Raw genomic sequence first — 13,049 nt, forward strand, 5'->3', positions numbered from 1 at the left:
TGTTAAGTAGTCCTCAAATGCCATGTTCATTGCAGCAGCATCTCTGAGAAATTGCATTATGTAGAAAGCTTCTAAATCAGTGAGCATGTTTTTGGGAGTAAAGTGTACTCCACATACGGAATATAATGCGATTTAACAAAATGAAAGGTTTTATATTGTTTATGTAAATAAACTGACATTAATTGTTGTCTAGAATTCATTATGATCTCGAAACCTGCGTGTGATGTGATTAGTAACAGTCCTATATTGTTGAACACAATGGTTCTAAGTTTTGAGGAAACAGGAATGACTACTTGATTTCTCTATCAATGTGCTGTACTAAAGTGGTTAAACAGTATGAAATACACCCCTGATTTGGTGCTCAAAAACATTTCTCATTTTCAGTTTTGAAAACAGTTAATATTTTTGTGGAAAGAATCATTTTAAGAAGAAAAAACAAAACCAAAGTTAAGAAGAAAGGGTAAGGGTAAGAAAGGTGCCTCAATAAACTCTTAATTTGCTGTTTATTAATAGTTAGTAAGGTAGTTGATATGTTTAGGTATTGGGTAGGATTTGGGATGTAGAATATGGCCATGCAGAATATGTGCTTTATAAGTAATAATAAACAGCTAATATGTTAACAATAGGCATGCTAATAAGCAACTAGTTAATAGTGACAATGGGTCCCATTACTAAAGTGTTACCATATTTTTTTTAGATAGTCCGAAGACATTCATACATTTAAAGTCTGACTTAAATGGGACTGCTATACATAACATACTCTGTTTTATCTCTCTATTCTTTGTTAAATTAGATGTATGGACATTTGAGTAGGTTTTAAAATTCATCATCAATAGCAGCTTGAAAAGCAAAACTTGCACCAATCACTGATTCCCTGCATGGTTTCCATGATGCTGTCTTCTGACTGGTCCTGATCAGCAAGGTGACATTGTGTCCTGTCTCTGTGTGGGCTGAGGCATATTTAACAAGACTGTGTACGTTGAGCAGCCCCGAAAGATTAGACGTTCCGGTCACACCTGAAAGAATGACCAAACATCAAATGACCCGATTTCATACAGTGGTTTTCCTACAAGCCAGTTGTCGGAAATAGACGTCCGATTATACATTGCCTTCTCTTTCATGTTAGTCTACAGGAAGAGATTGGCTTAACAGACCGCGCTGGAAGCCCACTCTGAAGTCACGCTGCCTTTAAAAGTGTTTGGAGTAATAGAGGATAAATGACCTTTACCCTCAAGGAGTGAGTCAGCCATCTTTCCACCGATGCAGAGAATATAAGACTTCCTTTGATCGGCTGCCAATCAAAGCACCCTTTCTGTTGGAAAACACACACGTTGCCCTCTATCTGTACCCCTATTGTGTCTGAGTGGGCTGTATCACGGAGATGGCAATCTAGAGACATGGAGGGCATGGCAGACAGGCGGTCATCGGCAAGAAAGGAGCAATGGAGAGATTTGGAAGGTGGATGAAAGGGCTGGTTTGTCATTTAATGGCTTCTGTGAGAAAAAGGAAGGGAGGGTGCCATGCCTGTGTGTGTGTGAGCGATTAGTCACTGTAGAATGCTCTGCTGCCTTCCGAGTCTTGCCTCAGTAGCTCCTCACACAGACAGTTACAGAAATAGAAACAGGAAGTGCTTTCATTTCACTCAGCGGCCCTTTAAAATCACAGTCAGATTTGCCGCACAGAGGGAGGTGGGGGAGAGAGCGAAGAGAAAAGAGGGCAGGAAAAGTGATGAGAGGAGATGTGAGGGGATATTTGGATCAGTGCATCTATAATAAGCCAGTGCTGTCTGGTGGGATATAGTCTAAGAAAGAGGAACTATCTTTCGTACTGAACTGCTAACGAGAGCTCACGCTGCCTTATGATTGCACAGCTTTGTTAGTGCACATTTTCAGGTATAATTTATGCACCTGCAAGTACTTCATGTGCTAAAACTATTAGGGCAGGGTCAGTGGTGGATCTGCAATGTAGGCTGTACTGCGGGGATGTTCCTCCAGTTCAAACTGGTTGTGTCAGTTAATTAATTTCAAAGCTCTGATTTAGTTATTCAGATTTTCATGTAGGCATATTAAAATATTTTAGTAAAACTATAATTATGTAATTTTTGTGTTTATTACTCTCTTCTGTTATCCTGGTGAATATAAATGAAAAACAAATATATATATATATATATATATATATTTTTTTTTCATTTAGTGAAAAACATGCCCTGATTATTTTTCACCATGTTTTAAATGGGTTTTGTTACTTACAGTTTGAGTTTTTTTTCAGTGATGCGCATCTAATCAGAGCTAATAAGATACATGAATATTAAAATTTATACTGAATCAAAGGCTGAAAACTTACAAAGATACTGTATATAAAACTATATATTTCAGTTACAGTTAAAAAAAACACACACATTTCCATCGGTCCTAGAATGGAGCCTTGTGGGATCTTGTTCCTGCATTCTTTTCATATCCACTTTCTATTAAAGTACATCACCATGGCCAATTCACAGACAAACATGAAAATGGAAAAAAAGTAGCGGTCCTCTAGTGTTCTTCTTCAAACCTCTTCAGTTCTGTCCTTTTTTCCAGCAGTCGCTGCAGCAACAAGAGCATCTCCAGATAAACACGGCAAGACAGACAGACAGGGACTAAGAAACGAAAAAAGAGAGGGAAGCTATCTTTTTAGTTCTACTCTTCGGCTCTCTCTGTGTGTGCTAGTACATGTCTATCCACAACCACATGTATTGTAGACAGAACTCTTACAGCGTAGTTTAGTCTAGCCCAAGCTTTAAGGGATGTTTACTCCCTGTCATGTGATATGCTGAGCTTCTGACACAGATTCTTTCTCACTTTATATCAATAAAAAAGCTACATATATGCATTTGACTGCTATATGCCTGATTCAGGCCCTCAGGTGTGTGCTTGTGTGTTTGAGAGAGCAAGACAGACAGGAACAGAGCATGCCAGTGGGGAGTTATGACGTTTAAACATCATCTATCTTTGCCTCTCTGAAGTCCTTGCACTCAGGGATCGGGCCTGTCAAAACATACACTCCCAACTGTTGCACAGGGCACAACGACACACATTTACACACACAAACTCTCTCCAGAAACCTGACTCATTCAGTCATCCCTGAAACAGCAGAGATGCCTAGAGAGAGACAGAGATAGAAAATGTCTCTGTTTAGCAGCATTCTTTGGGCAAATGTCTGTGCTTAAACAGCAGCTGTACAACAATTTAATTCGTAATATTTAAAAATATGCATGTGAAATGTAAATAAATGTAATATTATATAGTAATATAGTATTTCTAATGGATATATACTGTAATTGACAGATACATCGCATTTTAATGTATATTAAAATAATATAACATATGTAATATTAAATATATTTTACTATATGAATAATTATTAATATTATATATAAGTAACATTTTAATTATGGAATAAATACATATATAATATTTAATAATCACAAATAACAAATATTATACATTGGTATGTTTTTGATAATAAAAATTGTAATATTTAAAATTATGAATGTGAAACGTAAATAAATATAGTATTTTTTAGTTATTATACTCTATCTATCTATCTATCTATCTATCTATCTATCTATCTATCTATCTATCTATCTATCTATCTATCTATCTATCTATCTATCTATCTATCTATCTATCTGGCAAAAATATCAGCTCCCTTGGTAAATATGATCAAAGAAGGATGTGAAAATATTTGAGTCTCGGGGTCAGAAAACCTTCATCAAAAATTGTTAAACAGCACCTACATCACCACATGTTGTTTGGGAGGGTTTCAAGAAAAATTAATCAGGCATTATTGGAGAAAATTTTGAGCTGTTAAACTGGCAAATGGAGGTTTCAAAAAGTATTGAATAAAAAGGTGCCGTTAATTGTGGCCATTGTGTATTAGAGGAAAAACATTTATTTCATATTGATATTTCCACCCATTTAAAATTCTTATTATACAATGAAAGGTTAGATTTTTGTGAATTTTGTAAATAAAAGATCAAAAGGTTTAACAATGCAGATTAGTTTTCACAGCCTTCTTTGATCATATTTACCAAGGGTGCTGATATTTTTGGCCATGACTACCTATTGATTGATCTAAAAATATATATGAAAATTAAATGTAAAATTATGTGATTTTAATTGATAAATACTTGACAGCTACATAGCTTTTTTATTGTATATATAATATAAAATTAATATATATAAGTTCACACACACACACATGTATAGTTTTGTGTCATTTATTTTTTAAATAAAGGAGTGTTTTAAAAGAATAACAGTTTTTGCTGTGTATTGCAAAATATCATGTTCATTTGTATTGTAAGTATTAAATATCTCTTTCTTCCCTCTCTTTCTTCCAGATCCTCCTTCTTCAGTCTTGCTTCCTGATGCTCTTCCTCCAGTGCGCAGCTCTACGAATCCTCCACGCCCATATACGGGCACGCTCCGCCCCTCTCTCACTACTACCACGACAACCACCATGGCTCCGCCTCGCCGCCATAACAACATACTCCCAGAAGCCCTGACACGGTCGCCTCCCTCCCTGCAGACTCCAGTCGCTGTTGACTATTGTGCCCCACGTCTCACTGCTGAAATCTCCTGGCCACGGACACACCAGGGACAGGTTGCTAAGCAACCGTGCCCACCTGGCACCATAGGTTAGTAAGAGAGTGATTAATCTATTATTAGGGGTAGTGTGTGCATAGAGGTCTATTTTGTTTAATGTGTATTGAATACATCAGCGCTTAGGCTTAGCTGTGTGTGTGTGTGTGTGTGTGTGTGTTGCACTCTTGGAAAGATCTGATACACACCGCAGCAAGGCTCCTGATAAAATGAATGAAAGAATTAATTTGTAATTCTAGCCTGTAATTAATTTATCATCCCAGTGTTTAGAGCTAAACTCATCATTAGTAAATCTTTATAATTATGTTCAACAATAGGAATTACCACAGTACAAATAATTACAGTAACACTTTATTTTAAGGTCCAATTCTCGCCATTAACAAACCATTAACTACAACTTTTGCCTCAATTGCTGCTTATTAATAGTTAATAAAGTGGTTTTTAAATTTAGGTATTGGGTAGGATTAGGGATGCAGAATATGGTCATGCAGGATATGTGTTTTATAACTACTAATAAAACAGCCAATATGTTAATAGCAAGCATGCTAATAAGCAACTAGTTAATAGTGAGAATTGGTTCCCATACTAAAGTGTTACCATAATTACATAGCCATTTATTATTTAACCTAAATAAAGTGGCCCTTAAAAGTACACTTAAGGCTCAATTAAATATGTCAGAATGTCTCCACATTGTATAACAAAATAACAAATTAAAGTGTCATTAATTATTAGAAAGATAAATATTCAAAAATATTTGCAAAACATTTCACAATGAATGGACAGTTCACCCAAAAATGAAAATTCTGTCATAATTTACCCACCCTAATGTCATTCCAAACCTGTATGACTTTCTTTTTTCTATGGAATATTTAAAAAATATATATTTTGTAAAATATTTTTATGCTTTTTATGTCCATACAGTGGAAGCCAAATGGTGACCAAAAATCATAAATAATAAAATTCTGAGTATGAATGAGATTTACAGTAAGTGTAGGATAAGATTATAACTTAATGTGCACAGACTTCAATTTTGGTATGTTCCTCACACAAATACAGTGTACACGTCAAATGGACCACATTTATGGTGACGTTGATCACCGTTCATTTTCATTTTATGGAAAAGAGAAGCATTAACTTTTTGTTAAACATCTCCTTTTGAGTTATATATATTAAATAAAAAACATAGGTTTGTAACAACATAAAGGTTAGTAAATAATGACAGAATAATTTTTTTTGAGTGAAAAAACCCTTAAGATCTGTTTTAAGTATGTCAAATACTCAAGCCACTGTATATGGACATAAACTTGTAAAAGTTATGAGCGGTGTGGATTTACCTCTGTGTATGTTGAGTTAATCTTTAAAAAAACTCTTTCCTGTTACTGAGGTTAGCTTGTTCAGGTGTTCTGTCAGTGCCACCTCATTATGTGGGCAGCTGCCAGCTGTTGATTGACACATTATGTATCGCTAGTAAGTCTCTTGCCTGCTTATGTGTGTGATTGTTTTGACAGCAATTGCAAGGCCATGTTTCTCTCAGTAAGTGTGGATGCGCATATGCCCGAGCGAATGTGTGTGTGTGTGTGTGTGCTTTGTGCTGTGTTCATGTTTTCCTATATTATTATTTTTCAGGTGTAGCCATGTTTAATTGTTTGCTTGGCTACTGGGATCCGAAGGGACCAGATCTGAGCAACTGCACCTCACCGTGGACCAATCACATCACTCAAAGAGTGAGTAAAAACACGGCACCATGGGAAATATGCTAATGGTGTATCAGCCTATTTAAAAAAATTTAGTAAAGAGCGATATGCCTATGGCAAATATTCTTAAAGCATAAATTGGCCTGAAGGTTTTTTAAAGAGAAGGCACAAAAGCTTATCACAAAGAGCAGCCTGTAGCGAAACAGCTTAGAGGAAATTTAGTGTACAACAAAATGAGCCAAAAATTCAACTGTCAAGATCAGCTGCAATTTATTTCACTTTGTGGCAAAATTACGAAGAGACAGCAGTGCTGCCAAAAGTGTCATGCAACAGCAGCTTGAAATAATGTGGCATGTGTGTGTGCAAGTGTGCAGTGAGAGAGCACGTGTGTGTAAAGTGTGATGATGACTGAAGCTTAACTGTAATGGGAAATGGTTTCCTTTGTACTACAGAGAGCAAATCAGAAAATAGGGAGAATCACAAATCTATGAAGCCATTTGTTCATCCACTTATTCGACCATCAAGGGACAGAGAGAATAAAATCAATATGCCCACGTACATCTCTCTCGCTCTCTTCCTGTAGATGAGATCGGGAGAAACCGCTGCTATAGTAGCACGGGAGTTGGCTGAACAGACGAAGGGAGAGTTGAGACCTGGAGATGTTCCTTCCACAGTCAAAGCCATGGCACAACTGGTGGAACTGCTGGACGTACAGCTACGAAATCTCACCCCGGGGGGGAAAGACACAGCGGCACGTAGCTTAAACAAGGTATTCAACCTGTTAATATACCACACACACACACTTTCTAGGTAGTAATTACACAATTATTACATGTTTATTACATGTTAATTACATTGCTGTTCTTTAGGTTTAAGAAAGCTCATTGTGTTCATGTGTAGTTTTGAGCGAAAAGGAGTGGGAGAGAGAGAAGTGCTCTAATTCTGTGCAGAGTACAGTGTTTTAGGCAGTAAACCTGTGGCAGTCCACAGATCAAAGGCTTTAAGGCCCAAATGGGAAAACTTCCTGTTAAAAACAGCTACTGCTCGATAGACAGAAATCGTTACACTCACACACACTCTTATAAATAAGGACACACAAATTAAAACAGCTCATAAAGCCCCGGTGAGTTTTTCCAATTAACAAAAGAAGCCGCAACATAAAAGAATAACAAAAAAAAAAACTTCAAAGTGGTGAAACACACACGCCGACTGCATGGCATTACACATACAGACAGATGAATTTGTTAGAAACATAACGAACTTCCTGTCAGACGTCTAATGCACAGAAATATATATTTTATGCATATCAAAAATGGTTGTTCATAACAGAAAAACAGTCACAGGTCTGTTAATGGACAACAAGGAAACTATGCTAAATGAAAATAATAAAATGCAATTAACTAGAGATGTATCAATATGCTAAACACATTAAAAAAGAAGACAAATGCTAAACAGTTAACAAAAAGTTAATAAAAATGCAGAATTTTGTATCACATAAGAGCTGGGGCTTGTGCCAAGTGCACATGGCATTTGTGACACCAAAATAGAAATATTCATATTCTGCTTATATCTGAAAATCTAACAAATTGCAATTTCCCTATTGCATTATCATACATTATATTCAGCATGATTTAGTAGTTTAATAGAATACACCTTGTATTAACAACAATATTTTGGCACAAATTTATCTGAAGCTAAATTAAACAGATGACAGCATGTTAAAGATACTTAACATCCATTCATCCTGAAAACATAAACAAACTACTATATGCTGAGAGCAAAAATTATTTAAAATAGTTTTGAAATTCAAGACATTTCCGAATCAAAATTGTGAATTTTCCTATTGAACTTGTGTCATGTTAACTATTTTGCATAGGTTTGGACCTTTGCAGTTTATGATCTTATTAAGATATTTCTATAATTGGTTTTGAAGACATTTATGCTTACATTTGTACAATAAATTATTTTGGTCCAGGCAAAATCTGGGTTCTGAAGCAAAATCAGTTGAGAACATCAGAAGGCCCAGAACAAAGGTCCTGGTTGTCTTTCTCTGCACATTAAGCTGGAATAGGAGAGAGTATTTGAATGTCAAAAACCCCCACACACATCACCTTTAATGTGTCTAAAGTTAGACCAGTGAATCTCATTCATTCTCTCTGGGCCAGTTGAGCACTGTAGTGCCTGAACATCACTTTACAAACTTTAAACAGCCAGCTTGTCAGTTTCCTATTACCAGCATCTAGCTAAAGTTATCAATTACACAAACATCAGCTCATCTGTAATAAGACACAGTCAGACACCTCTGGTCCGTTCAGACTTTGTATATCTCAATGTTGTTTGTTTGTATATTTACAGTATTATTGCCCTGGCAGACATGTAGGAATGTTTTGTGGGTACAGCTTTGTTTCCTATTTGGCTCTGTATGATTAAATATGCACTTTGATTTTTCATGTGTAGTTGTGTTTGTGTACTGTATGTCATTGTAATGTTTTAATATGGTGTCTTTCAGCTCCAGAAGAGAGAGCGATCATGCCGTTTCTTCATACAGGTACTTCACTCTGTCCTTATTTATCATGTTGTGTGTGTGTAGGCACACACATATTGTGATTGTTTTTTTATGCATGTTCCATATCACTTCAACCTCTACATAGATGGGTAAAGTTTTCAGCATAAATACTGCTTTATGCTTGTGTGGAGCCGGATCTGTCACACCATATGAATCATATTTGTTGTTTGTGTGTGTCTGTGCGTCTGCGTTTGTGCCTGTTGGCTGCATTTTTTGCATTTATAAAAGCAGAGCAATTTTTTTCTCCTGAGAAAGCAGTAGTGATGTCAGCACTGGTCAGCAGTGTCACATCAGGCGACTGATAAACACACACACGCAGACAGTGAAAAAAAAGCACAGAATAATGTAGATAAGCCCAAGAAAAGCTCAGCAGACTGAACGAAAGCAAAAGCATGAGAAGAAGTGATTTAAAGGAAGAAAATGACTGATGCATATCTCAAACTGAGCCAGGCCGCTCAGTCAACCCTGCCAATGCATGACAGATTTATACTGATTTTTTACTCCATGAAATAATTGAGGTCTAAATGTTGCTTGAGTATTCTGTTTTTATTGTTTAAAGGTGCACTTGGCAATTTTTTCGTCATTAAAAAGGTTTTACCCCTAAAGAGATGAGTAGTAATTTTGAAAAAAATATGTTTAAAATCACTCATTTGAGACAAAGACTCATATTAGCAGCCTAATAAAACCTGATTTATTTTATATTGAGCAGGTCAGCTGGGGGAGACATATCAAGATCACATGACTAGCTGAATATTACTCGGTTTGTCTTGTAATCAACCTATTATTGTACCCTTATGCTCAAAGAGTAAATGAATCATGGCTTTGAATAATACATTTCTGCAGTCGGGAGTCATTCACTTTTTATATAAATAATTTTTATTTTATTTTATTATTTATCAATTAGTTTTTATAATTGTTTTTTACACACCGAAAATCATGACCATTTAATTATTAAATAATGATTTTCATTTAATTGTATTATTATTATTTAGGTGCACATGGTAAATTTTCCTCATTAAAAATATTTTTACCCCTAAACAAATGAATCATCATTTTGGAAAATGTGTTTTAAATCTTAACATGAGACAAAGTCTCCTGTCATGTTAGTAGCAAGGTCAACTCACAGAATATTTTCACATTACAAAACAGAATAATTATATAATTCACAGAATTATTAATTCCACCCCCCCCCCCCCCCCCCCAAACCCTTGCCAGTTCAAATCGACATGTTTATGTTTACAATGGCATCGATAACCAAAATCTATTCCTTTTTCATGATCCTGCATCCACACCATTAGTTCGAGATGACTGCTATATTGCCCAGAGCAACTTGAACCAAAAAATTACAGCGTTCTATTTTCAAATACTCTGCTGAGTGAAACGAGTCTATCAAAACATCAATTGATCCTTCTGATTTAGACAGAGAGAATTACAGGATTCCATGACAACTGTCTGAAGCCTCCCGGTGCTGACATCAAGCAAATATGGATTCTCAGTGGTCATCTAACATGTAATGCAGTGTGTGTATGTGTGTCTCTTCATGCTGGATTAGCTCCTCAGCTTCAAAGCACTTCAGTTCTGCTCCATTTACCAAGTCTGTGGAGAGTATTGCCACTGTGTGTGAGGAAACAGAATATAAGAACAGTTTTTAAAAAATGTCTTATCTGTCTCCTCAGTGTGAGCCCCCAAGTGCACACACAAACACACACTTTCCCCTGACCTCTTGACACACTCTGTCAGAAGATTTCATAAGCAGTTTTGTGAGGAAGTAAATATAACTCTTCCTTTTTACCTTTTTACCTTTCATCCCAGTCGTCTCTCATCTCTGTCTCTCCTTTTTCTCTCTCTCGTAGAAGGGTCATTAATTTAGTGGTGTCAAAATGAATATACACATCCCGCCTTTAACACACTCTTTCTCTGTCTCTCTCTCACACACACACACACACACACATGTTGGTTTTTGTGGTTTATGGGGACTCTCCATAGGCGTAATGGTTTTTATACTGAACAAACTGTGTGTGCTATTGCCCTATACCAACCCTACACCTAAACTTAGCCCTCACAGGAGACTTTGTGCATTTTTAGATTTTCAAAAAAACACCATTTAGTATGTTTTTTAAGCCTTTTGAATTACGGGGACATAGGCAGTGTCCTCATAAACCACCTTCATATTGTAATACCTCTGTCATACCCATGTCATTATACAAATTTGTGTCCTCATAAACCACATAAACATGCACACACACACACACACACACACACACACACATACACTGCTCTACTGTAACTGGGGCAGAATGATTCAACCCAATGGCCAGATTAGCCTGCAGCAACCTAAAGACAAATCACAAAACATCCCTCTGTCCATCCCTACGGATGAGTGCACTACAGTGAGAGAAATTAATTACATTACTTATCTCTTCGCCACAGATATTATGCACTTTATATGTGCTTTAACAGTTGTAATAATAATGCAAGGTTATGAACTTTCATAGAGACATGATCTACTTAAAATTAATGGAATTTGACCTGGAATTATTGTTAACAGCATTTTTGTGAAAGTGACAAATATATTTGGCCTGCTTTGTGAATATCATTGTAGTCCATATGTTAATGTTGCAGCACGCTGCACTTTTTCAAATGAAAAGCAAATTGTAATGTGGCACGATATACTCAGCAAGCTTTTTAATAAACTACCACCTTAAGTCTTACCCCTTCATTTGTATATCAAGGCTGAGGTTTTAATATCCCTATGATAATATTCTCTGCCAAATTTAAAACGCTTAATATCTTAATATCACACTTTTTAAAAAAAATACCCCTATATTAGATTCCGCTGCACAGACGGGACATTTCATTTTCCTATATAGAGCTCTTATAGACCCATAAATTACCCCTTGCCTTGTGTGAACCTTGCGTGTTTGTGTGCGAGTGTTTGTGCGGATGTGTGTGTGTGTGATGACAGCTTCTTTCATTTTCACAATGTCTCATGCTCCCTGTGGATCTTTCTTCAGTTTGACAGGTTTATACTCCAGCACAGAAACCGTGTAGTGTGTGAGTGCGGGTGAAAGTGGAAGAGAAATGGTTTATGGGAGAGGTGGGCACTTTGGGAAATATGTCCTTATTGTGAAGTTCAGATGTCAGAATGTATGTGCGTGCGGGTTCAGAAGTTGTCCCTCACCTCCAGGACGCTGACGTCTCTCTTTTTCTCTGTTCTACAGGCCATGGTAGAAACGGTGAATAACCTTCTGCAGGTGCGATCCCAAGCGGCGTGGAGGGAGCTGTCTGTGGCCGAGCAACTGCGATGCGCAACCATGCTATTAGATACGGTGGAGACGGGTGCCTTCATGCTTGCGGACAACCTCCTCAAAACCGACACCATACAGGAGAGCACTGACAACATACGTGAGTTTACCAAACAAGACCTTGCACATGCTAAGCGAATGTTTACAAGCAAATCTCTAAGCACATATTTCATTGAACTAATCAGATTTCACCCCTGTGTCTCCTGCTGCTTGTTCTGATTTCTGCTGTTATGAGGAGACAAAAACAAGTTAAACAACAGATGGATAAAACCATTTTATTGGATAAAAAAATCTGATGTTTTTATGCACATGAAGGAAATTCCTATGCTGATTCGTAATATAATGAGAACCGAATTGATTTGATTCTCAATCATGATTTCAGAGACCTGTTTAAATAATTTTTTTTTAAGAAACTACACTGCATAAAATTTTGATTTTTAGAGAATCTGTTGTTTAAAAGTCTGGGGTCAGTAAGAGGTTTTGGGGGAAAAAAAATTGATTTAGCAAGTGCAAATTAAATTGATCAAACTGTAAAGATTTTTACATTGTTCTCTTTTAAATAAATGCTGTTAAAGGTGCACTAAGCGATTTTTGCCAAACAATGTTGATATTTGAAAGCACCAAAACAAACACGCCCAAATACCAACAGGACCTCGGCCTTATTTTGAAATCTCCCCCCCACACGTAAGTACACAACTACCTCTTGCCTGATTGTAACCTTTCTTTTTAATGTTTTGTTTCTCTGATATTTTCATCTTTTTTTATCTGCCATATCTCTATCTATAGTCGATCTGCTAATATCCATCCTGTGCACTCAAACTGAGCGCTCTCTTCTCTCTGTCAT

The 13,049-nt window shown here is 36.5% G+C and overlaps 1 protein-coding gene across 4 annotated transcripts in view; it reads left to right on the plus strand.

Moving 5' to 3' along the window:
* LOC306874149 (adhesion G protein-coupled receptor L3-like) overlaps positions 1-13,049 on the plus strand; it is a 70,421-nt gene that overhangs the window by 22,611 nt on the left and 34,761 nt on the right. For all 4 annotated transcript variants that reach the window (XM_079423963.1, XM_079423961.1, XM_079423962.1 and 1 more), the window contains 5 exons: positions 4,379-4,675; positions 6,267-6,364; positions 6,918-7,103; positions 8,844-8,882; positions 12,122-12,305. In XM_079423963.1, coding sequence (XP_079280089.1) covers positions 4,379-4,675; positions 6,267-6,364; positions 6,918-7,103; positions 8,844-8,882; positions 12,122-12,305 — 804 coding nt within the window. The remainder of the gene's footprint in view (positions 1-4,378; positions 4,676-6,266; positions 6,365-6,917; positions 7,104-8,843; positions 8,883-12,121; positions 12,306-13,049) is intronic.

This window comes from Barbus barbus (assembly GCF_936440315.1).
Source record: "Barbus barbus genome assembly, chromosome: 8".
NCBI lineage: Eukaryota > Metazoa > Chordata > Actinopteri > Cypriniformes > Cyprinidae > Barbus > Barbus barbus.